Source organism: Phytophthora cinnamomi (genome assembly GCF_018691715.1).
Source record: "Phytophthora cinnamomi strain GKB4 chromosome Unknown Contig41, whole genome shotgun sequence".
Lineage (NCBI taxonomy): Eukaryota > Oomycota > Peronosporomycetes > Peronosporales > Peronosporaceae > Phytophthora > Phytophthora cinnamomi.
In genome coordinates this window covers 175,055-198,642 of record NW_027150974.1, presented here as the reverse complement: position 1 = coordinate 198,642, position 23,588 = coordinate 175,055, and the positions used below count along the sequence as shown (strand labels likewise).

The 23,588-nt window shown below is 51.6% G+C and overlaps 9 protein-coding genes across 9 annotated transcripts in view; 5 read left to right on the top strand and 4 right to left on the bottom strand.

The window, feature by feature from the left end:
* Positions 1 to 235: 235 nt before the first annotated feature.
* IUM83_17435 (uncharacterized protein) lies at positions 236 to 1,969 on the top strand (the record flags this gene model as incomplete). The annotated part of the gene is made up of 3 exons (XM_067942383.1): positions 236 to 432; positions 727 to 829; positions 929 to 1,969. 3 exons carry the CDS (start codon positions 236 to 238, stop codon positions 1,967 to 1,969), a joined length of 1,341 nt encoding a protein of 446 aa, XP_067791234.1.
* A 2,248-nt stretch (positions 1,970 to 4,217) lies between these two features.
* IUM83_17434 (uncharacterized protein) lies at positions 4,218 to 7,282 on the top strand (the record flags this gene model as incomplete). The annotated part of the gene is made up of 3 exons (XM_067942382.1): positions 4,218 to 4,353; positions 7,119 to 7,203; positions 7,267 to 7,282. The coding sequence occupies 3 exons, from the start codon at positions 4,218 to 4,220 to the stop codon at positions 7,280 to 7,282; spliced, it is 237 nt and encodes a 78-aa protein (XP_067791235.1).
* A 107-nt stretch (positions 7,283 to 7,389) lies between these two features.
* On the bottom strand, positions 7,390 to 7,831 carry IUM83_17433 (uncharacterized protein; the record flags this gene model as incomplete). The annotated part of the gene is made up of 3 exons (XM_067942381.1): positions 7,390 to 7,422; positions 7,523 to 7,595; positions 7,707 to 7,831. 3 exons carry the CDS (start codon positions 7,829 to 7,831, stop codon positions 7,390 to 7,392), a joined length of 231 nt encoding a protein of 76 aa, XP_067791185.1.
* Positions 7,832 to 7,926: 95 nt separating this feature from the next.
* On the top strand, positions 7,927 to 8,778 carry IUM83_17432 (Uncharacterized protein family UPF0564; the record flags this gene model as incomplete). Its single annotated transcript, XM_067942380.1, has 1 exon — positions 7,927 to 8,778. The coding sequence occupies one exon, from the start codon at positions 7,927 to 7,929 to the stop codon at positions 8,776 to 8,778; it is 852 nt and encodes a 283-aa protein (XP_067791232.1).
* Positions 8,779 to 8,892: 114 nt separating this feature from the next.
* On the bottom strand, positions 8,893 to 9,780 carry IUM83_17431 (Mitochondrial Carrier (MC) Family; the record flags this gene model as incomplete). The annotated part of the gene is made up of 1 exon (XM_067942379.1): positions 8,893 to 9,780. One exon carries the CDS (start codon positions 9,778 to 9,780, stop codon positions 8,893 to 8,895), a length of 888 nt encoding a protein of 295 aa, XP_067791233.1.
* A 1,370-nt stretch (positions 9,781 to 11,150) lies between these two features.
* IUM83_17430 (uncharacterized protein) lies at positions 11,151 to 11,618 on the bottom strand (the record flags this gene model as incomplete). Its single annotated transcript, XM_067942378.1, has 1 exon — positions 11,151 to 11,618. The coding sequence occupies one exon, from the start codon at positions 11,616 to 11,618 to the stop codon at positions 11,151 to 11,153; it is 468 nt and encodes a 155-aa protein (XP_067791217.1).
* A 2,485-nt stretch (positions 11,619 to 14,103) lies between these two features.
* IUM83_17429 (Serine/threonine-protein phosphatase) lies at positions 14,104 to 14,931 on the top strand (the record flags this gene model as incomplete). Its single annotated transcript, XM_067942377.1, has 1 exon — positions 14,104 to 14,931. The coding sequence occupies one exon, from the start codon at positions 14,104 to 14,106 to the stop codon at positions 14,929 to 14,931; it is 828 nt and encodes a 275-aa protein (XP_067791175.1).
* A 226-nt stretch (positions 14,932 to 15,157) lies between these two features.
* IUM83_17428 (Serine/threonine-protein phosphatase) lies at positions 15,158 to 17,197 on the top strand (the record flags this gene model as incomplete). The annotated part of the gene is made up of 2 exons (XM_067942376.1): positions 15,158 to 15,678; positions 16,981 to 17,197. 2 exons carry the CDS (start codon positions 15,158 to 15,160, stop codon positions 17,195 to 17,197), a joined length of 738 nt encoding a protein of 245 aa, XP_067791180.1.
* Positions 17,198 to 20,586: 3,389 nt separating this feature from the next.
* Positions 20,587 to 23,588, bottom strand: part of IUM83_17427 (putative tripeptidyl-peptidase) — a gene marked incomplete at both ends in the record, with an annotated part of 27,231 nt that continues 24,229 nt past the window's right edge. Inside the window, one exon of the mRNA XM_067942375.1 lies at positions 20,587 to 21,368. Coding sequence (XP_067791179.1) covers positions 20,587 to 21,368 — 782 coding nt within the window. The remainder of the gene's footprint in view (positions 21,369 to 23,588) is intronic.

Below are 23,588 nucleotides of genomic sequence, written 5' to 3'. Positions count from 1 at the left end.
AACGCAGACCCAATGACCTATTGATTGGTTTGGCTTGCGTAGTAGAATCAGAAATGATCCTTTCCTTGGGAGAGCCGATTTGATCTCATTCGACTCATAGATGTGATCAAGATGGATATCCAGCTGCTTCGCTAAAGATATTAAATCGTGATCAGAGGAGACTGGTTTGACTAAGTTCATTTAATTATTTTTCGTAGATCCTATATCGAGAGCTATATAAGTGCTCTCAACAAGTATGTCGGAAACTCAACTCGCCGATCAATTTCTATATCAGTCTTCGCTGAAGAGCGACCCGACCGTCAAGGTCAGTTCACGCAAGCGCGTTCCGTATGTGATCGATCTAAATCAGGGTTCATACGCGAATGGCGTTATTACAATCGATGCTACTGCTCAGCTCAATGGGGCGGAGGGTTTCGCATGCCTTCGCGATGCGTACGTTGTAATCCCGTACAAAGTTAGCATGAAGAACACCCACGCAAGCACTACACTTGCATCTGTAGCCAACCGTCTATCTGTTGGTCTTAAATGTGGTGTTTGGAATGTTATCGATGGTATGTCTCTCGAGCTCAATGGTAAGTCTGTCATTAGCATGAGTGAGTAAAAATTATTTGCTAACAACCTACGAGCTCAGGCGGAGACTTCGCTCGACTATGTAAATAAGCATGGTGTAGAAGATTTCCTTTTCCCTGATAGCTCGGGCTCGTTGTTATTCACATCTGGTGCCAGTAGTCTCTATGGTGATGGCTACAGCGCTACTGCTGCGGATATTACTCCAGCTCTTGGGACGTCTTCTACCGGCGCTGCTTCGTACCCTGTAAATGATGGATTCGTCAAGCGTCTTCTAAGCAACCCTCCAGTAGCTGGTGGTCAGAACACGAACGGATGGGCTACTATCGCATCGGGTGCTGCTAATACGATCGCTAACCAGTTTGGACGTGGTGCTTTTGTACCTGGTTCAACTGCTGCAGGTGCTGTTGCAGGAACGTGGAACTATATGCTTAAGATCAAACTCGTCGATCTTCACCCGATTTTCAAGGAGTTGGACCTCATGGCTAACCCCCAGATCAAGCTTCGTTTCCGAGTGAATCAGGGTGCGTCCGTCATCACACTTGGTGCGACTAAGTCAATGACTCTATCATCAACTACACTTGTTTTGGGTCAGAGCTGTCCTATTATGGTAGCATCTGCTGCTGGCTCTGCTCCGAACTCAGGTGTGTTTAATGCTACGACCGCAGGCCAAATCTCGGTTGCATGGGGTGCGATTACAAACTCCCTGGAGCCTACGATTGATTCTACATACTTCCCATTCACGACTACCCGTCTCTATGTTCCGTTCCTTGATCTTGAGAACCCCCAAGCTATCATCAGTAAGCCTAACAAGACTATCAGATATATGGACTACTACGCGCAGTGGTTTTACCAGCGAGCTGGCACTGGTGTATCTTCTACTCAGCTAAATACTGCGTTTGACCTACAGCTGTCGGCAAGCCTGAAAAACGCTAAGGTAGTTGCTCTACTTCCATTCGCAGAGACCTCTTCAGGCAACTTCAATGCCTCTACCATTCAGCAATTCCAAAGTCGCTTCGATAGCGCTCCTTGGACCGTCCAGCCTGGTTCGTCGATTCGTAATTTCAATGTACGTATTGGTAGTCAGCAAGTGTTTGATATCAGTTATGACTATGATTTCCAAGATTTCATTAATGAGTTCTCTAAGCTCGGCTCGATCAATGGTGACCAAACAAAGGAGTTATCGAACGGCCTTATTGACTACCAAACCTGGCAGCAGACTAACCGTGTCCTCGTAGCCGATGTGTCACGTTTGACCGAGAAGGATGTTCCTCAGAGTATCCAGGTAATGGGGACGAACGCCTCGACACAAGGCTGCAACATGTTAGTTCTTGTTGGATTCGAGAACGAGATGACGTTTAATAGACTCACAGGTGAGATTTCAGAATATTCTGCTAACTAAGTTCTCGTTTGTAGGATCGAACGATTATATAATCGCCTTTCTTTAACATAATTCTATCATCATTAGTCTTGACTAATAGGAGCGTCTTACCTGACCCACGAGCGATTTGCTTAACTTTTATATCGATACTAACCTGGGACACGAGTAAGTGTAAGACTCCTCTATCTGTGAAGTTATTCATAGTTATGCTAATGATTGATTTGCTTTTCTAAGATCATGAATGCCCATAATTAAATATTATTTTTTCAAATATTTCCTGATGCCTATCTATATAGATAGACTGGATAATAATCATGAGTTCATTAACGTTTGGTAAGCATAAAGGAAAGGTTATTGAAGATGTATATGCTTCTGATCCAGGCTACTGTCGTTGGCTGCTGAATCAAAAGATTCTAATTGATTCAAACCCTGCGATTGCTGAGTTTATTAAGAGCAAATTCAATAATGATGACGGCTCGTTCCTAATGACGTGGGGAAAGCACAAAGGGAAGACTATCCAACAGATCTATTCATATGATTGTGGATACATCGATTGGCTAAAGAAGAATGACTTTGTTAATGAGAAGATGCCCAAGTTGTTAGCTGCTCTAAATGAGCTCTAAGCTAATGGTATTTTCTTTGGAAAAAAAGTAGCATACATTGCTTACCACACTATTTTGGGTACGGCATTGATATATTTTCGATATGCAACTAGCTATTACAATTTTTTTTGTGATTTCGCAGTTTTTGACAGCTATTGAAGATTCTTCCACATGTTTCGAAAGGGCAGCAATACCTACCGCACAACATATCTACATTAACAACAATGTTGCCTATATATTGTACTTGTGATTATATTAGAATATATTTGTATCAGGATCAATCGACTTTGTGTGATATCATATTCTCTACCACTTGAATGCGGTTTGTTGCTATCTGTGGTGCTCGCAGGTGTGGAGGAGGCCTCCTTCGCACCAGAGGGTGGTTAGCGGTGCTGTCGACGAAATAGCGTCTGGTTGGAAAGAACGTTCCAGAATCGTTCTTGTTGGTAAATTACCGTTAGAAAAAAAACGCCGGAGTAATATTCTAAGAATTACTACTGACACGGCAGTTTATGGGCTGGTTAACGAAAGGTATTCATCCGGACACAATCTCGTACAAGATGAGAGAATACTCTCCGAGCCACGTCAAGGTTCAAGTGGATCACTGCACGCTTTACCAAGGTAATACACGATGAAGGAAACTGAACATGGCTTCAATCGACATCGAAGTTAACCTAAAGAAGCACCAGCTACTTCAAAGCATGATCAACTACAACAGCCGCAGAATTCGGATCAGTTGAGGCCCCAACTGAGTACTTCTATGCTACTGCTATGCCTTGATTTGTTAACAGCCAAGGTGCCTCTGGCCTGCGGTGTTCATCCTCTAAAGAGCCAGGATACCCCGATAACACTTCTGCTGCCCAAGGAATCTCGATTTCAATTTCTTTCACGGTGAAGCATGCCAATACCGGTAGTCAGTAGCACCGAGTAGAATTACGACGCGCTGTTTGCTCTCATCTGCTTACACGGGGTCCGTGTCACGGGCCATACACTCTAATCCCGAGTGCATCAAAATATAGCGCAAACTGGATTACACGGGAACTTCAATTTTTAACAGATAACGCAACTTCGGATTGCAAATTTATCGTATTAGTACAGACACCCCTCTCAATAAGCGTGGTTTCGTTACTAATAGTGATTTAAGAGGAAATTTGGGATAGATTATTCAACTGACTCGTTCTTACCAAATCACGCAAACATATATGCCAGGGTATACAGAGAACAAGGTGAGTTGGTCGTTCGGAGCTACGAGTCCCATACCTGCGCATTGGTGTCGTTCACTCCGTTACGTGTCACCAACGCAACACAACCTTTGTGTTGTCCATACATCCGATTCTGCGACAACGGATACGAGGCCTTGGTATTTTAAGTTTTGCTTCAATGGTGCTGTCGTCCGGTTTCCTGGATTTCCACCAGTCTTATTCAATGACGGGGAGATACTCTGTGACACTTTTCTTCGCTTTCTCTCTACTTGTGTTTGCGGGTGACTTACTAGTGGCTACGGGTTGGGAAATCGCCTCCTCCAACAGTGCCACCTTGCAGCTAGGAGATGGTGTGCCCAGCGAAAATGACCGAAGAAGCAGGCACCTGAGTTGACGGCGGGTATAGATGGCACAGACACCGATGACAGAATGTTCGAAAGCCTGGGAAAATTCGCTAGCAGGCTCATGGGAAGTGATAAGACGACTGCGGCCGAACACCTATCACGCAAGCCAACTGATGCTGACAAGCTTTTCAAGAAGTTTAAGTTCGTCCATGTGTCAGCGGACTTGTTGGCGAACCAACAACAGTTCGTAAAGTGGAGTAAGGCAGTATCGAAAACATACTCGAAACGTGCTGAATCCGCTGGGTCGGCAATGCTCTCGACACTAATCGCTCGATATGGAGAGGACGCAACGGCAAACATGATAGCAGTCGCGAGGGAGAAAGGAAGTTCTGAGGCGAAATATGTTGCTCGCGTTCTGTCGAGCGCAGAGATGTTTGAGTGGTCTACCGCCGAAAAATCGGCAGCTGATGTTTTCAATTTACTAAGACTGGACGAAGCTACGGTCCCCATTCTGGAGAAACCAGCGTTGCACAGCTGGGCGTCTTACGCCCTGTTCAAGAGCGAGAATCCGTATGAGATCGTTTTCTCCAAACTGAAGGTGACGATGCGTTAGCACGGATTATCGTTCCTGCTAAACGCGCGGAAGCGTCAGCGGTTGTCGCTAATAAATTAGACGACATCCTCCTCAGGAGCTGGCAGAAGGATCAATACTCACCGAATTTCGTTTTTAAGCTTCTCAAACTAAATGGGCAAAAGGGCAACATGCTTTCTACCCCGGAGTTCGCCACTTGGAGGTCGTATTTGGCAAAGCTGGATACGAAAAACCCGGACGAGTTGATGTACTTGACTCTGAAAGCACACTACGGTGATAATGACCTAAACGAAGTGTTTAGTAGCGCAAAGGAAAGTTCGAAGATCATTGCTGAACGTTTGAAGGAGATTAAGCTGAAAGCGAGTAAAAGCAGCGATGACATGAAGATGTGGCTAGAGCTGGAGCGCGAGATGGATACAACAGATTCCGTTTTGGCGCATTTGAGGGAAGAGATTTGGCGGAACGAAGGCAAAAGTGGGAATGACAATTTTAAGATGCTCAATCTAGTTGATGATGTGGAAAAAACAGATGAACTATTTAGCAACCAAGCGTTGGGCACTTGGGCATCCTACGTAGAGAAACTGCACATCGTCGACCAGAAAAATCCGGATGTGATATCGATACTGGAAAAAAGATTCGGCAGATGGGGGTTGGCTGGCATACTTAGTACTCCCAAGACTCCGGCTGCTAAAGACTTGAGGACTCTGCAGTTTCACAAATGGCTATCGAAACGCATCCACCCAGACCTAGTATCGGCGAAGATGGATGGGTTTTCTAGCCATGTCAAGGTTCAAGCGGGATACCGCAAGTTTTACGAAGTCAATGCTCCTCAGCGTGGCTATTAGCGTTATGCAGCAGCTAATGTGGGACGGAGAGGAAAATAACTTGAAGACATGATAGAGGCGCACGGGAATTCTACCTTCCGGTTATACGGGCTTATTATAATTGCGAAATAACGTTTCTGGTTAGCTCGCTAAAAGCTGCATGACCAACGCTCCAATATCGCCAGGTTTCCAAGTTTTGGTTAATGATAGCGAAATATTTTTTTCAGCGGTACGTAAGCAAAGTGCTGTAGCAAAGCAACGACAGCACTAAAACAACCAATTGATCAATGTGCCTTGTAATCTTCCTCTTGGTGGTGACTGAAACGGGGAAATGACACCATTCAGTAAAAATTTCCAAATTGTGCGCCAAATGCAGAACACTGGTCGCTTAAAGTACGTGGCTAGTGCAGCATTACGAGATAAGCCACCTCCAGAGTTGGCTTATTTTGCAAATGAGCAGAATATTTCCAAAAAATAAGCAAAGCAATTCCCAAAAGATAAACACTGTTTTTGCTTCCCCCACCCCCCCCCCCCCCACCCTTCACTGTATTACGAGCATTGGTGTTCATGCTTTACTGCTTATTTTTAGTGGTGGTGGAGCGCTAATTTTGATGGGCATGAATGGGATGTTATGCTAAGCTGTAGCCCTCACAAACCATACGGCTTCTTTGCGATTGGCATTCCAGCGTAATCCATGAGTCCTGCGATTTCGACCGCGTCTTCGTGGGCATCAATGCAATCGCGAGTCACAACGCCAAGGTCGGCGTCAAACGCGCAGTCGAGCTGGGACGAGGAGGATGACACACGGGCGAGTGCCAGCCGCTACAGAGTCCTGGACTACGACGCGAAGAAACGAGAGGTTCGTGCCAACTCCTATAGTGTCGGTGGTTGCATGGTTGAACTAGCCTAACCTTTTGCTGCTAACAGACCGAAGACGTGGCGCGTATTATCAGCGACTTGGAAGCACAGCGTCGATGCCGCTCTGCCAGCAACAGACCACGACGTTCCTCAAGCAGACGAGAAGCACCCGTAGTTCCAATCCGAAGCGGGTCTCCTCGATTCAAAGACAAAGCAGAAAATGTCAAGGGCTCTTCTCGTTCTAGCAGTGGACGCATCTCTTTGGGGATACGTCGGATACTGGTGACGAATTGCTCTCTGGAAATGAACGTGACATATCGCAATCCTTTCAGGGTCAGGTGCTGGAAGAGCTGCGAAAGCTGAAAGAGGCTCAGCGAATCGAGTTTGAAGCTCTTGAGAGGCTTCAACGCGAGAAAGACGAGGCCGAGCGAAAAACTCGTCGTTTGGAACAAAAACTTCGTGAGCAACAAGTTGAGTTATCGAGAAAACAGGTGAAACCAACACGCACTTCTGAACGAAAGATTAGCGCGTGGCAGAATACTGACGAAGAGGACAATGGCCGCCGCTACTCGAGCAATAATAACGATACTGGTGATGTAGCCGACTTTGACGAGAATCCCGAAGTTTTGGGCTGGGAAGATGCGACACAATCGCCTCCTCCCTACTGCACGATTGCTTCGCCTGCGGTACGCTCAATCTAGGTTACCAGCTGAATCTGTGAGTTCTAACCTAAGCATTATTCATCCAGACATCATCATTCAAGCGCAGTTCCGGCTGGCCGGCTTGGGGTGGGGACGAATCTCTTCCACCAGGGACTTCGTCCGATCCCGAGGGTAAGTTCTCGCCTAATTCTACAGTAGACTGCAGCTTGAACCAACGATTTGTATGCTCGACAGAAAGCAATTCCCCTGAGCCGAATAACACACTACATCGTCGCTCTCGATCCCGTAGCAAGCTTGAACCTTCTTCTTCGTTCAATTCACGGCGTGGTAGTGCCGTGTCATCACATGTTCGTCGCCTCAGCTTGAGCAGATCCCGCAGTCCTTCAGCAACTAGGACGGCTCGCAGTACTCAAAACAGTCAGGAATTGCGACGATCGTGTGCATTCTTCGAAGACAAGGCACGTGCTCAAGCCGAGGTTGACCAACTTACAATGGAGGCGGCTGAACGACTAGAACGAGCACGACAAGCAGCACCACCACAAAAACTTTTGGAGCGGCAAGCACTGGCAACTCAGCGTAAATCACAGCAGTTAAAGAAGCTTGAGCGAGAGATGAACGCAGAGCTAGCACGAGAAAAGCGAGCGAAGGCACGCGACGTACCGTTAACGACTTACCTGTCGGCAGATGATGCTGCCGAGGCGGAGCAAAAGCGCAAAGAGCGAATTCGCCAGCGAGCCGAGGACATGATGCAGGCCGCTGAATTACCACCGAGGATGGCGGTGGCTAGCAAGAATGCCATATCTGATGCTTCCCCTGCAGGAGAAGCAGGTTCGGATGTCGGGAACATGACCGTGAAGCTGAAGAAAAAGTTGAGAGCAGCAGCGGAGGCAGAAGCTGAGAAACTCAAGCGCCGACCGAAACCCGTACCAAATTTCGACCAACTTCACTCGAGAGTGGGAAGCCGCTCTGAAGAAGCGGAAGGAGCTTGCACGGCGCAACCAGGATGAAGAAGAAATCGTGGACGACGCCTCCGAGATCTCATCGAAGAAGAAGTCTGGGGAGTTTTTCACCTCACGCGCGGCAAAGCTGGCTGAGCTGCAGGAGAAGAAAGAAGCTCGCAAGCAACGACTCCAAGCGAAGGAGGAAGCCATCAAGCAGCATGCGCAACGGGCCCAGGAGAAGCTGCTTGCACGCGCTCGTGCTTCACTTGGGAAGGACGTTGGGAGCCAGCGGAAGCCCACGAAAGCCGAGGCGCTGCGCGTGCAGAAACTCATGGTCAAGGCTGCTGAGCAGGAGAAGGAGCGCCAGCGTGAAGAGCGTGAAGCCGACGCTCGAGAACGACGTCGCGAAGAAGCCGCACGCCGTGTTCGCGCCCAAGTGAAGCGCTCGGAGAACGTCCGCCGCGACAACTACGCTGGCAACTTCGTGGACTTGAAGGACCTGGACGCCGTGGCCAAAGAGAAAGCTCGCGAGCAGCGGCAGCAGTTCAAGGAGGCCATCACGCGCAACAAAGAGAAGCTGCTGGCGGCCGCAGCCGCTCGTCCCAGTCTCATGGAGAGGTTCACCACCAACGTGAAGCGCGAGACCCACCGCCGCGCCGCGCTGGAGGCTGTCGTTAAGACCGTTTTCCAGAAGGACCTATCCACCCTGAAGGGCGTCCTCACCGACGACGAGCAGGAACTGGCGCGCGAGATGGTGGCCGCTGACGACGACAAGACCGACGACAAGGACAGCAACAATGACTAAAACAACGGTTAGCTCTCAGTCAGTCAATCCAGTAAGTACCATGTATGTAAAGTTTACCCCGCGCTGCGCATCTAGCTGTGCACTTCCTCCCCTCCCGTCCCGTACCTTCCTCTCTCAATCAATGAGGCTCTTGAGAAAGTCGTAGGTGGCGAACTGCACGCCCATGTTGGGCATGGCCCGCACGAGCGTGGGCGTGAGGCCTCTGTAATAGGCCGTCCAGCCCTCGTTCCTGGCCAGCTGCACGTAGCAGTGCCAGGCGTTCCTGTACTGCCTGGTGACTCCGCCCGCGCCCTGCATCTGCAGCCGCCTGCGCACCGTGTCGTTCGGGTACGTGAAGATGGTGGCCAGGACGCCGGCGCCGCCGCCGCAGAGGATTTTGCCGGCGAAGTCGGCCTTGGGGTCGATGTCCTCGGGCAGCAGCGACGTCAGCACGTCGTAGCTGCCGAACTTGATGCCCTCGTAGGGCAGCGCGCCGAAGAGCGTGGGCCCGATGCCGCGGAAGAGCGCGCGCGCCCCTTCCTCGCGCAGAGTGCGCATGAAGGTGTGCGCGATGCCGCTGTACACCAAGTTCTCTCCGATCTGGCCCGACACGCGCGTGCGGATGAGGTCCAGCGGGTACGTCACGACGGAGGCCGTGAAGCCCGAGAGCGAGCCGGAGACGAAGGGCCCCCAGGCGGGCATGCTGCCGCCGCCCATGGAGCGGAAGAGGTCCTTGTAGAAGTCCGAGAAGGCGAAGAGCACGGCCTTGTGCGGCACCACGCGCACGCAGGCCGCCATGTTGCCGCGCCAGAAGCCCAGCACGCCCTCGGACGCTAGGATGCTGCGCGTGGTGGCCAGCATCCCCACGCTCTCGCCCGTCTGGCACACGATCTTGACGCGCTCGAAGGGCGCCACCACCGTCTTGGCCACGATGCCGGCGCCGCCGCCCGCCGCCATCTGCTTCAGCTGCCTGGCGTCCCACTTGGGCGAGAGCTGCACGGCGGACGCGGACGCCTGCGTCATGGCTGCGGCGGAGGCGGAGGATGCGGGAGTGCGGACATTATGGGCGGTCGGGAGAGAGTGTATGTCAGACGGCACTCGGACGGGGGAGACGAGGCGGAGGAAGGCACTGTTTGGGCATTGAAGTGGGGGGAGGTCACTCTTAGGGCACTGGAGAGGGGGGAGACGCGCGCAATGTGTCGACCGCGCTTCAACGAGGCGAGACCGCCGGCACACATGTAGACGATGAAACGTCGTCTATTGGGGGGGTTCCCACCGGTAACTCTTGAGTAGGCGTTTTTGAGAACCTAACCTGATTCAATACTTTCCTACTCAATAACCCGTCAGAAGGTGCGGATTTTTGCAGTAGGATTTCTGCTACTGCAAAAAATCTTGAGTAGGGGGCGGGGGAGAAGGTCTCATGGCGAAGAAGAAGCAGCAGAAGCAGCAGGGCGAATCTCGTGCGCGAGGGCCTAACTGGACTACAACGGAGATCCTGAAGCTCATCGAGGCATGGCGAGTTGAGCTGGATACCCCAGCAGAGAAGGGGGAGTCAACGGCCCTTCTTAACAGGCGAGTATTCGAGCAATTTAAGACGCTGTGTGGTGGCACCACGTCTCGCAGTGAGAAAGCAGTCATCGACAAGAAGAACAACTTGCCTGTTGCGTACAGGCTCATAGTCGCAGTTAACAACAACCGTGTGGTCGGATCAACCGGCCAGCCTTGTTTGTTTGAACTGTCACGTGAGCAAAAGAAAGCCATCAAGGCTGCTAACAAGACGGACGCTCGCAATGCCGACATGGATATAGCGTATTCAATGCTTTGAAGAACATCTTAGGCGGTGATGACTCTGTCGAGCCTTCTGCTTTAGTTTCCTCTACGCCTACCTTTGAGAGAGAGGATAGTAGTGCTCCTCGTCAGACATATATTGCGGACTTCGCTGAGAACAACCAAAACACGGATGCAGCGCAATCTTCATACAGTGGTGGAGACAATCCACTGGTACAGGCACTGCCACTGAGCAAGTACTGCACTGCTTCATCAGTGTCGTCACTGTCCTCGCCGCCGCTAGATGATGCGTAGCCTCGAGACAGAAACCTATGCAGAACTACTAGCGTTCCGCTAGCCAGCTCTTCCATCGTCAAGCAGCTCTTTGGAATGGACGAAAGGCCGCGCCTTCTCAAAATATGCCGGTGGAAACACAACTCATGATTTCGCTGGATTTATTGAGTCGCCAATCTTGAGTAGCCTACTAAAAATTTGCCGGTGGGAACCCCGCCATTGTCTGTCTACTGTCTATGGAGTCTACTGGTCTACTGTTGTCTATGGAGTCTATGGAGTCTACTGGTGTCTATGGAGGCTGGGCCGAGGCGGAGATAAATACCCTGTGGAGCTTACGCGTCGTGCACGCCGCGCAGTCGGCGCCTCTTGCCTCCGAGGAGGAAGATGCCGAAGCTCTTCCACCAGCGCGCGATGCGCTGGAACAGGCCATTGTTGTTGTACTTGGTGATGACGACCCAGTCGGTGCCCGGGTTCGCCACCGGGCCGTTGAGGGGCACCGCGTTGGAGCCGATCGCGCGCGCCGCGGCGCCAGTGTTCGCTCCCCCTCGCTCTTCGCCGTCGTCCGCCTGTAGCAAGGCCAGCAGCTTGATGGGCACCATGAAGCCTACCGGGTCCTTTGATTTGGTGCCGACCGCTCTCTGTTTGCCTTGGGGCTTAGCGGCCATATGCTGGAAGACTACCGGGGCGGAAGTGGTGGAGGCGGGGGTCTCCACTGAGCTATCGCCGCACAGTTCGTCCGCGGAGACGCTGCCAGCCAGCAGAGCGAGCGTAAGGAGAAGCAGGAACTGAGCGAGTTGCATGGTTCTTGAGGAGGGCGGTGGTGGTTGGGAGCAAATTGCAGAATGCCGGATGAGCTGTGAAGACGGATGGCTTTCTTGTGGTAGAAGCACCTGCCTTGGAAGCCACCGATCTCGGCGTGGGTGTGACCGTAACCAAAGGAGCAATCGGTCGTCATCGGCATTCCCCGTTCTGAAAACCATGGTGGAGCGGCTGATCGCGCGAAAGAGTGGTAAGCATTCCCAGATCCTCTCATACCCATGATAGGATGACATGCATGTTGGACGAGCCTGGAACCACCGGTATCCAGAGGAGTCGCAGTGCATGATCGGCACACCGATTCGTGTCCATCAACAACCACGCGCGTATACACCCAGGACTGGTGAGCAGCGCTCACATAGACGCGGAGATTTCTGCGACGGAAGTGTACATCGGCTGGGGACCACCTTTTCTGCCCATAGGCTGTCCATTGCCTGACTCGCACGAATTCGGCCTGGAGACTTGAGCACAGTCAACGGTTGGAGCGAAAGCGGGCAGTGAGGCGGCCTATTACGCGGGAGTGGAGTTCATACTGTGCGCACATACCTCGGTCAGTGGAAAATAACAACGCGGTCATGTTGTACAATTTACTTAATATGTACGTACACGCTCGCTTTGACTGTACCGTATACACTGGGGGCCGTATTCATGCCAACTGAGACCGCCTTGTCACATGATTACAGTGTGTTTATTCTCTAAAATGCATCCTCCAAATTGATCGAACATGCGCGTGTACAGTACCTTAATGTAATCGGCGGCGATCGAGGCTCACTCTACACTGTTTTGGCTCGGGTGGTGCACCGAGCAACCACAGAAAGTAACTGCCGCAGTGCATGTATCGATATCGCTATGTTTGCTGCTTGGGTAGTTTAGTGTTGGGGGGGGGGGGGGGGGGATCAACAGTGTCGTGAAGCTGTTGTATGTGCATGTACCTATCTACAGAGGTGTTTTGTCGCTGTACCGGGGGGCCTTGTCCCACGTCAGAGTACGATTGTGCCAAAATTCGTAGCGATATTCCTACCATAAACATAGTCAACCATGTCTGCTCACCCAGTGAATCAATAGTAGTGGACGACATGAATCCCGCCGTGATACATGTACTGTCATGAGGTATGGCTGCTGTTGTCGCGATCAAGCTTTCAAGTAAGTTAACCTAATACATAGAATGTGGGTGTTCAAAGTATTGAATCGGCCCGCAGGACTTCGAATCAACTGCAGTGGTGTAAAAGGTTGGTTTACTTATTTAAGATCTGATCCTAGTTACTGAATGCACCAGGCATCTCACCTGAGTAGATAAATATCTTCCGCCGGTTGTTCATTGCCGAAGTCGTCGAGTCGAGCGAGAGGGCTCCTTGTTGGCGCCAAACATGCCGTTCCACCACTTCTTCATCTTCTGCCAGACGCCGTTGCCGTTGTAAGTCGTCACCGTCACCATCTCGACGTCTTCTGATGGTCCGTTGATTGGCACCGCAGCTCCGCCATTGGCACGTGCTGCAGCTCCAATACTCACTCCACCCCTCTCTTCGTCGGTTGCGGTGAGCTTGGTCAGTTTTGGATGCGGGGTAATGTATTCTGGCTGGGCCTTGTTTGTAGCTTCATTTGTGGCTGTTGTCTTGACTCCGCACTTGCTGGCAGTAACAACGACGTCGCCACTTGCAAGTAGAACTATTATGGTCACAAGGAGCAGTTGGAGCAGTTGCATGTTCGTTGCTTGAGGGGAAGTTGTCACGGTGTTCGCCAATGCTAGCAAGTTGGAAAGTGACGGTCTGTCGGCACCCACACTACATGTATCTCCCGCCATTACGCCGGGACCATTGGTCTGCACAAGCAATCATCAGCGGAATACACACGTACATCCAGTTCTTGGGACTCAAATCTCTGGATCCATGCACGCAAGGGATGTACTGCATACATGTAATTGTCCTGCAGCGATTGGTTGCCCGAAGCAGAACTCGACCATATTAGTCGATTTCGTTGGCTGGCAGGCTTTTGCATATAAACGTGTTTCGAACGCGTGAGAGGATCGCAAGTGCTCCAAGAGATCTGTCGTTCACGAAATAATACAGCCGACACGAAAATCATACAGCTGTGTGTCTGTCTCACTGCTGGTGCTGGAGAAGAGGCATGACTACACCTACAGCGCGACAATCTCCGAGCAGAATACGATGGTACAGTATTTCCGCTTCACCATTGGTAAAGCAAAATATATGGATTTCTTTTCAAATTGCCTCTTCAATCCATGTAAGCTTTGGACAAGATGCTTTCACCAACTGTAATATCAGGTTCATCCCAAGTCCACAGAACTACAACTACATCTTCAAGTGCCGATACATCCAAGTTGCGGTGTATTAGGACGGTTACCCTGCATGCGATGACAGCAAAACACTATCTATTATTGCTCTGCTCTGTAGTTACCATCCACAGTGAAACTCGAGCAGCGTGCGTGAGCAAGGGTGGATCGAGTCCTCCATGGACCTGGCAGCGCTCTGGAACCGCGAAAAGGCCCGCGTTGCAGCGGAACTGAATGCAGCGAGTGTTGGACCCGCGAACGGAGAGCGTCGACCAAGTGTGTCGGTTGCCAGAGATGATATCGAAACTAGAGGTCTCACTCGCGCCAAAGGCCCCGCTGTTGCAGCTAGTCCGACCGTGAAGCCATCGGCTGCGACAAAGAAGAAGTCCACGGCACTAACCAGCACCACAACGAGTTACATGCGGGACCGAGATCGCGTATTTCGACTTCTGCTAGAGTCCAGCGTGACGCCTTCACCCACCAAGACCTCGCCACATTATTGCGGCAACAACGAGTTTGCGATGGAGTACGCTGACCGCGCAGTTCGGCAGTTCATTCCTCAACCAACTCAACCCCAATTTTTGCTCGATTCCCCGGCGCAGACTAGCAGCAGCAGCCCAGGATTCACCTCGAGCACTCGCGCTCAGATAAATAGGAACCCGTCGATTCGCGTGAACTCGATCGTGCAGACTCCCTCAGCTCCTGTGCCAGTAGCTCAATCCGCAGTGCAGACGACTGTGGCGTTCCCAGCGATGACGAAGACTGCACAAATACTCCGGAAGAATGGGCGGAAACGAGCTGGAACCGAGTACTCGTCGCAAGCACTCAAGCCCTACGTCGGCGACATGTTTAGTACCCGTGGCGAGTACATCGACGGAATGCTCTACATGTCCCGCATGAAACGGAGCTACCAGGCCATGGTCTCCAGCGGTGATCAAAGAGGCAAGAAGCTCGACTTCAGCTTTTCCAGTCCTCAGTGGGGAGCTCGCGCGGACGGAAGGGCGTAGCGTGTTGAAAGACGGCGTGTCAGATGCTTTCGCCGTAGCGGTAGGAGGTGTTAAGCAGGCTGGAACAGGAGCTTCTCGTCGTTCTGCTTCAAACATCTCAGTTGTTACTCCAAGTGAAGAAGACGCCGAACAAGGCTCGACGCTGACTAGTGTACAGCGCAAACAACAGCAACGGTGCTCACTAACCCTCAGCAACTGGAGCTTTAACCCCGAAAACGCACGACTGATGGTGGAGGAGAACGTTGTGGAGGCCTTGATTCGGCTATGCAAGGACGGAGACAAGGTTACTCAGTTGAACTGTGTCACTACTTTCATGAACTTATCGCACCTCGGTGAATTACGCCGAGTCATTGTGCAGCAAGGAGCAGTGAAGACGGTGGCGGAGATCGTGAATGACATGGGGGACAAGACAATTCGAACGGCGTGTGCCATCACTCTTTGCAACTTGTGCTCCTTGCAAGGCGAAGAGGGGCTTTTAGTGGAGGATGGTGCTGTGAGCGCGCTGTCGACGCTGATCAATGAGCACGAAAAGGTTTCGCACATCTGCCGATGTGCACTGTTCAACCTCACCTGCGTCTCACAGTCGTACCACAAGATCGAGAGCGTGCTTAAGGCGTTTATTGCACTCACATCTACACGAAACGCAAGCAGTATGAACGGCTTTGCTGGCAAAACCGAGGAGGAATACGACGACATCACTGCCAAGGCGCTATGCAACTTGTCCAATCTGAAGCGCATCCGATTACGGTTAATGGAAGAAGGCATCGTCAGTGCGATCGCATCGCTGCTGCATCCAAATATTCCGTTGATTCAAGAGCTGCTAGCACACATTCTATTGAATCTGTCAAGATTGTCGGCCTGCCGGAATGAAATGGTGGCGAAAGGTTGTATGGGCACTTTAGTGGCGCTATCAGCAGCGTCAAGTGCCATTACCACCAGGTGTTTGATTGGAATTACGCTTTGGAACCTGAGTAAGGACCCCGGTAACGCGATACGGATGGTACTCGAAGGTCTACTTCCACTTGTTAACGAATTGTGCGGAGGGGTGCGTGGTGATGAGGAGAAAGAGCGCGATGCAAACCAAGAATTCCGTTTTGAAAGCATATCCGAAATCAAGGAGGAGGACCTTCTTCAGGTATGCGCTCGCACATTGTACAATGTGTCATGTTGTGAAGATTCACGCCTGAAACTCGTCGAGCGCGATGCAGTGACTACGTTGTCGTCGCTGTCGCGACGAGCTAGTGGGGACGACGCGAAACAAATGTGCACGCTGGCACTCTGTAATTTGCTCAGTGTGCAAAAAAGCAGCGGCGGATATTGTCACGGCTGGAGCTATCACAGCTCTGATTCAACTCAGTATGGCTCAGGCGCAGTCTTATGCAAGACGAAACCTTTTCTCCAAGGCTCTGTATGGCCTCTGCGAGAAGGCAGCTACCCGAGCTGCAGTGACAGAAGCTGGCGTGATCCCTGCGCTTCTCTTTCTGACAGGTATCGATGAGAAGAATGCACAACAGGTCTCTGAGCCAACCTCACACAGCGCAGATTCTGCTGGTCTTCTGAGTGAGATTCGCGCTCGGTGCACAGCGGCATTCGCTAGTCTTGCGGCTGATTCGCATACGGCAGGTCATGTCTGTAATGCGGCGGTGGTGCAATGCGTGACGAGGATTTTGACACTTGAGCGCTCAAATGTTGCTATCGAGCGCTTCTGCTGCTCGTGCTTGAGTCTGCTGTGTCGAGACGAGCAGTGCTCGCTCATTATGGTCGAAGTTGGCGCGATCGAAATGGTACTAGCAACTTGTGTGGAGTCCCATGATCAGGTGAGCAAAGCGTCATGCTGTCACGTACTCGCGAGTGTATCCTGCCACCCGAGCTGTTGCATGGCCCTAGTGCGCATGGGCGTGATATCTGTACTGGCAACGCTAGCCAAGATCAAGGAGGACGCTATTATCCAACGCTGCTGCGCCATCACACTTGCAAACTTATCCGTTGAACCGGAAATTCGATCAGCCTTGGCATTGGCGGGGTCGTGGCGATTGTGGCTGTGCTCAGCAATTCCTACAGCGAAGACAGCCAACGCGACTGTGCCAAGGTGCTGTGCAATTTGTCGTGCATGAAGCGGTTCTCGTCGGAGAAGGTGCAGGGCGTGTTAATGATGATCAGTATGGTTCGAGCAGTCAGTGTGTCAACGAAAGAGACGTGTATACGAGCTCTATTGAACTTGCTAAACGCGGAGACTATGAAGAAGATGGTTAAGGAGGGCTGGTGAAAATCCTGTCAGTTTACGCTGGCTTGGCATCGAAGCAAGTGGCAACTCTTGTCACCATTATCTTTGGTAAACTGCTGGGCCATCCAGTTAAGGGCGGAATGCGCTGTGCACAGAGCGTTCGTCTCTGCATGCTCTCTTCCAGCTAATGACGTACGACCCAGTGATGCCCCATACGGATGCTGAGGAGAGGCATTTAGCCTCACTGCACGAGACACTGCTCCGTGAACTCGTGTATTACGAGAATTCACGAGTACTTAGTGTCCAGACTGGCATTTTGGACGCGCTTCATCGCATTTCAATGTACGAAGACCATTATGCAGAAGTCCACGAGCACAGCCATGTCCACAACCACTGCAACAGCCACTGCGCAGAGAAAACTCTCGCTCTAGTGTTCTTCACGCTTGCAAAAAATGAAGGCAGTCGCATGGCTGTGGCGTCATCGGCAAATTTGGGAACCTTGTTGAAGTTCTTGGACCTTCACGCAGCCAAAGACGACTGTGATGCATCAGAATGTGCTGTGTATGCTGCTGCAACTTTGTGTTGGTTGGGATGGCACGAAGATACGAGGCGATTCTTGCAAAGCTCCGATATTCCTAGTGCACTCACCCAAATGCTACAGATTCACGCAAGCAAGGGTGGCAATGAGAGTGAGGAGAAAGATAATCTCTTGTCGTACTCATCCCAAGCCATAAAACCTGCGTTCTCACGCTCTGTTGCTTGACACACAACACGGAGCTGCTGGAAGTCATGCTCCAGGAAAACGTCGTGGTGTACTTGAATGGGATTCTCTTCAAGCCCCAATACTACCAGCGAAGATGAGTCGCACCTCTCGACCGATGAAGAGTTTGTTGCGCTTGTGTGCATCCTGTTTCGCCAGCTCAGCCACACTCCTGGGTTTGCGTCAGCAATGACCGACCAACCTGGGCCAATTCTCGAACTGTTCTGTAACCTTGTACACCGTGTAGCTACAAAGCACGACGTCAACTCAAGTCTGGACTGTGCCGATGCACTGTGCAGTATTGTGTTCGCGCCCACACTCGAACAGCAGCGCTCACCAGACATTCACACGCCTGGAAAGAACGATCGCCAGTTCTGACGCCGAGACCTTCGCCATTCCTTGTGGATAGTTGCGCGCTCAGAGCAATGGAGTCGCTTATGAATGACGAACAACTACCGGAGACTCGCTGGCGTTGTGCTGCTAGTTTGTGGGCCCTGTCGTCCGTACCCGAGTACCGACTGCAGTTAGTCGAATTGGGTGTCACCCTATGCTGGTTAAGGAATCGTACCGTGCGGCCAGGCTCTCCTCTTTAAACACGCTGCAATGCTGCGCTGGGGCCCTCTGCAACCTCACCATTGTCCCGGAAGAGAAAAAACTCCGCCAAAATGGTCGATGAAGGGGCCATGCCGGCACTGATCCAGCTCGCAAAACTGGAAAACGAAACATTCCGTGAGCACTGCACTTTGGCGCTGTCGAACCTCTCTGGACCTTCGCCTAAAGTCGAGTCGGGTGCCGTCTCCGCCTTATTGAATTTGTCACTAGACTTTGGATCGGTCTCCGGACTAACAACCTCGACTCCCACTTCCAGACGGGAAGTAAACAGCTACCGGCAGAGCTGATCCGCCCACCGCTCGTGTCTGGGGAAAGGCACAAACAGTTTGCAGTACTCCCAAGCTACTCTATCGAGATTTCTCAGGGTACTTCCTTGGATGAACAGAAGTTCGAGGCTGAGCTTGCTGCGAGCACGCCACCCCCTCCTCACTTACCCACAATTGCTGCTGATCTGCTCAGTACTTCGACGAAGCCGTCTGAGACAAAAGGGAATTGTGAAAATAATGAGATTCCGGTACGGAAGAACGAGTCGATAACTTCTCCGGTGATTCAACGGGACGAAGGAGCGCGTGAATACATGGAGACAAGGTTCTTTGACAAATTGGACCCTGAAGAGAGTCTCGCAGTGATGACTGAGACGGAGGAGCGTGATAGTGAAGAAGATAGTACTTGGGCTGATGTCCGGTCGTCAGAATCGGAGGGGAACCAGGAGCACGAACCACAAGAAGACACAAGTGCAGGATCTCCGAAGGGTAGTCGCAACCAAAGCGATGGAGGTCGATCGCCGGAACAATCGCATAGCACTTCTGGTCGGCGCGTGGGTGCGTCGGGAGCTTTCGTGGTACCGAACTACACACTTTCACCGCTGTCACGCGTGGTAGTGCGTAAGACGCACGCTGTTCATGCCGCTCGGAAATTTAAAGACGCAGCCACGCGAAAGCTGCGAAATAATGGAGGAGATATTCAAAGCTCATGATGCTTGGCTCTCAGTCTTCACCTTGTTTGGTGAAGGCGACGCCGGAGCATGACCCCAAGAATCAGTCCGAAGTATCGATCATGCTTCAATCGAGCGGAAGGCTGCACCGTTGGCAGCTGTATCCAAGCCTCCAGCGCAGTTATCGAGTCTCGCGTCTTCATCGTCAACATCGTCGCTTCCTCCGACATTTGGTGCCGAGAACATCATCAACAGCCAAGCTGCTTTAGTAGCTGCTGTGTCGGCGGCAGGACTGTACGGAGCTGCGCCGCCTCGTGCACAATACTATATGCACGACGCAAAGCAAAGTTCTACCTCGCTCAACGCTACACAGCAGAAGAAGAAGGCTGCTCTGAATCGACGAAAGAAGAAGGATTCTGTTGACCCCGACGCTGAGTGGCTAGCGGCTCAGCCAAAGTCGATCCACTTGCTTCCGCAAGCTACGACCATCGAGGAGTTCCAAAGTCAGGCTAAACTGCTTGGTCTTTGGAGCTAGTAGGTAAAATGAATACACTGGTGAACAAGTATGCTAAAGAGTCTTGTAGATTGAGTTATTTCCAATGCTGCTGCTGGTTGGGTCAAGATTGACAGCCGAGCAGGGAGATCGGCACGTAACTTTGTACATCCTGAACTAGTTCGCGGAGCTACCCGTTGTTGCTTTTTCGTAGTCCACTTGGTGTCAGTGGTGGAAGTGGAGCAGTAGTGCCATTACTGGCCGTCTTAGAATGAGGCGGGCGTGGTGAGGGCGATAGCAGCCCGAAGCCGCTCAAAACCTGGGCGTGGTGCCCGTGCTTTCGAATGACATGCCGAATTCTGAGCCCAGCGGCGATGGCAGCATCGACCCGAGCGTGAGACCAGTCGTAAGTAGATGTTGCCCGGCGCTTTCGCCCCAGTTGTGGCCCCGCTGAAAGAAACACCAGCCGATACGTTCAACGCTCGCGGGTGCAGTCGAAGCTGCACTGCCAGAGTCTCTAGAACCACCTGCGGATCCGATTGCTGCGCTGCCAGCAGCCCGTTGAGCACCTCCAGCGCCTGCTCCTTCGTGAACAACGGGTGTGTCGCTGCGGCGGCAGTCTCCCGTTCGAGCTAGTGAACGCCGCCACGGCCGACGCGATACCCGCCAGCAAGTCCGCGGGCGCTTCGGGCGGCACGAAAACCTCCGCCATGGCGGTCACGAGGATCTGCTCTTCCGCTGGGGTTAGCGTCACGACACTGTCGAGCACTCGAGGCGAGGTCATCTGCGACGCCAACCGGCCGCTCTCCCCGATAGCTGCGGCCTTGGTCGACAGCGGCAGCCCCTGAGTGGTGCGGGAACTGGCCGAAGTGCATGGTCACGTGCTGGCCGCTCTCGATTCGAGCCACGTCGTAGCAGAGCTTCTGGTATCGCTCCTTGAGGTCCACGGGGCTCTTGCCCGGCAGGCGAGACGCCATGGCCTCCCACGGGTAGCACACGGAGGACGAGCTGAAGGCCGCCAACATGTTCTCGAAGGCCGCGTCCTCGTCGGGCGTCCAGCGCTGGTCCACGCTCTGCATGAACTGCCGCTGCTGGCGCCGCTGGACGTTCAGTTGCTGCAGCTGCGCGAAGTACAGCCGCGCGTGGTGCACGACCTGCGCCATGTCCCGCGTGCCGACCGCCGTGGCGATGGCCTGCCACGCCTCCGTGACGCTCGAGCACTGGCCGCCCCGAACTGCTCCAGCGCCAGCAGGAACCGCTGGTGCTCGTCCGCGGCCCACGCGGAATCGTCTTGGCTGGAGACGCTGAACTCGCTGGACGTGGGCGTCCGCTTCCTGCCCATCGGAGAAGGAGAAGCGACCGAGCGGCTCGGTGACGAATGCAGAGCAGCAGCGCAGCAGGGCGGAGCGACCCACTGCGCAAAAAGGCAACAAGGCGGAAACGGTCGCGCTCCGCTGGATAACGGACGAAAGTGCCGGTGGCTAATGAACGCTGCTGAAGGCCCAGAAAAACGTTAACCTTTTGCGAGTACTACAAGTGCGGGCTCTTCATCCGCATCTACCGCGTCGTGGACCAGCTCAAAGCGCTGCTAGGAAACTGAACGACCTGAACGCCGTCATGAGGCTCCAGAACCTCCAGAACTGGGTCTGGATCAGATTATATTTGGTCCTATTTGTGATTTGTGTATACTCTAATCGATAGAATCTGATCATGAGCTAGATCCCAGATCCGAGAAAAAGTAACTACATGGAGCAACCTAAATTAGACTGCATAGGACCAGATTTGATAAGACTATATTTTCTAATTTGTGTACGAGGTACCGAAAGGATGTGTGTGCGGACTAAAAATTTAAGGCATGCTTGTCGTGTTCAGGTAGCGCAGTATAATGGCTGGGGATACGCATACAGTATCGGCAAGAGAAAGACGATTCCGCAGCACACTGTCTTCACGGTTGCCTATTTTCCAGGTCGTATACGGACTTGATGTTTAGGTAAGGCTTTTCGGAGGACTGACGCAAAATGGGAAGCCCTCGACAAGTGAGCACTTCGTGTGCACCGCCAATTTCGCTTCGCTCATGGCGGGCAAGGCGTCGGTAAATAGATGATAACTACTTCGCAGTAACTACTCTGGCCCACGCGCCGACCATTGCAGATCCCCGCTTCGCTCCGGTTGCAAACGGTCCTCATCGCGCAGTTGTCGCCCATCTTGTTTCTACATGACGCCGAAAAGCACCTAAATTTGAGTCCATAACAGACTGTACAGATACGATTTGATACCCGAGCGACAAAAAAAAACATGCTAGCTGTAAGGTAAACGCACTGCCGCAACATTTCCCTTTAAATTATAATCTCAAACACTAATGCTAACCGTCCGAACAATTACCAGTTTTATTTGTTACAATCTACGAAATAGTCCAGCTATAAGCTAAATTTTGTTGATCTAAATTCCTTTGAGTGTGTATATTTTAGGACCAATTATGACGTATTTTTTATCTGCTCATCTGGTCAGAATATATCGGTTATATAACCGAATGTAATCTGATCCAGACCCCAGTTCAAATTGGCAACTGATCTGCTGAAAAATCTACTCGAATTGGACGGCGACACCATCCTACGGACTCGACAACCCGGTCATCATCAAGATGTACGACAGGTGGACAAGAGTCATCTGTGGAAACTGTTCTATTCGGCCGCTCTTGGTCTCCACTACTTGCACGAAAGAGGTCGGTTGTCTACGACGATTTCGAGTGCGACAACATCGCCAACTGAACTGGCATCACATTTGGATCGAAGAGAAGGTCGCCAACGACAGGACCTGTCTTGTCGATCCAAATGCCGGTTCTGGTGGCGATCCGTCGCATAGCGCAGCAAGCTCCCAGACCTCCTCATGTAGCCGCATCATCCTGCGCCACGTCCCATGTGGTTTTGGGTGGCCCCACGTTGGGTGGGTGATTGATGGGCACCAGTTTTGACAACCAAGTTCTCTGCTCGGAAAAAATAATATAAATACAATAAGAATCGTATTATATTGACGGAATAATTTATTATTGAAAATCGACATTTCCGTAAAATATGAAATTGTAGCCATAATAAATATACTGTGCTTTTCAAGGTGTTAGTACCTTCGTGGTCCGCATCGAACGAGCAAGACCAATGAAATTCGCCAATTTCTCCTTTCAATCGTGTCGACAACCTCATCTCTACAGTTGACTAGTGTCAGGCAGAGTTCCTACCCAATCGCAGGTCCTCAAGCGCATTGCTTGGTTGAGAGTTTCACAATGATTGCACCGTTTCGACCCAAACAATTTTTATATTTATTGAAATATTTATTATTGGTGATCGATGTATTGCCGTACCTTATTACGTACGCATTTTTCAAAATCAATTCAAATTTATATTTTATTTTCCGAGCACAAGATTCGGATCGATTAAATGCTACGAAGGACTTGTGTGTATGTGTACGGTAAAGAGTAGTTTGTGCATGCGTCGAGCTAGCTGGCCGCTGCAGCAGGGACGCCTGCGCACTTCCAGCAAGTGATATCCCGGCGGGCAGTGCGATGTTGTACGTGGCGCACCTCGGTTTGAGGTTTTGCTTGAGTCCACGCCTCCCCGGTCTGCGAACATCTTGAGCGTCT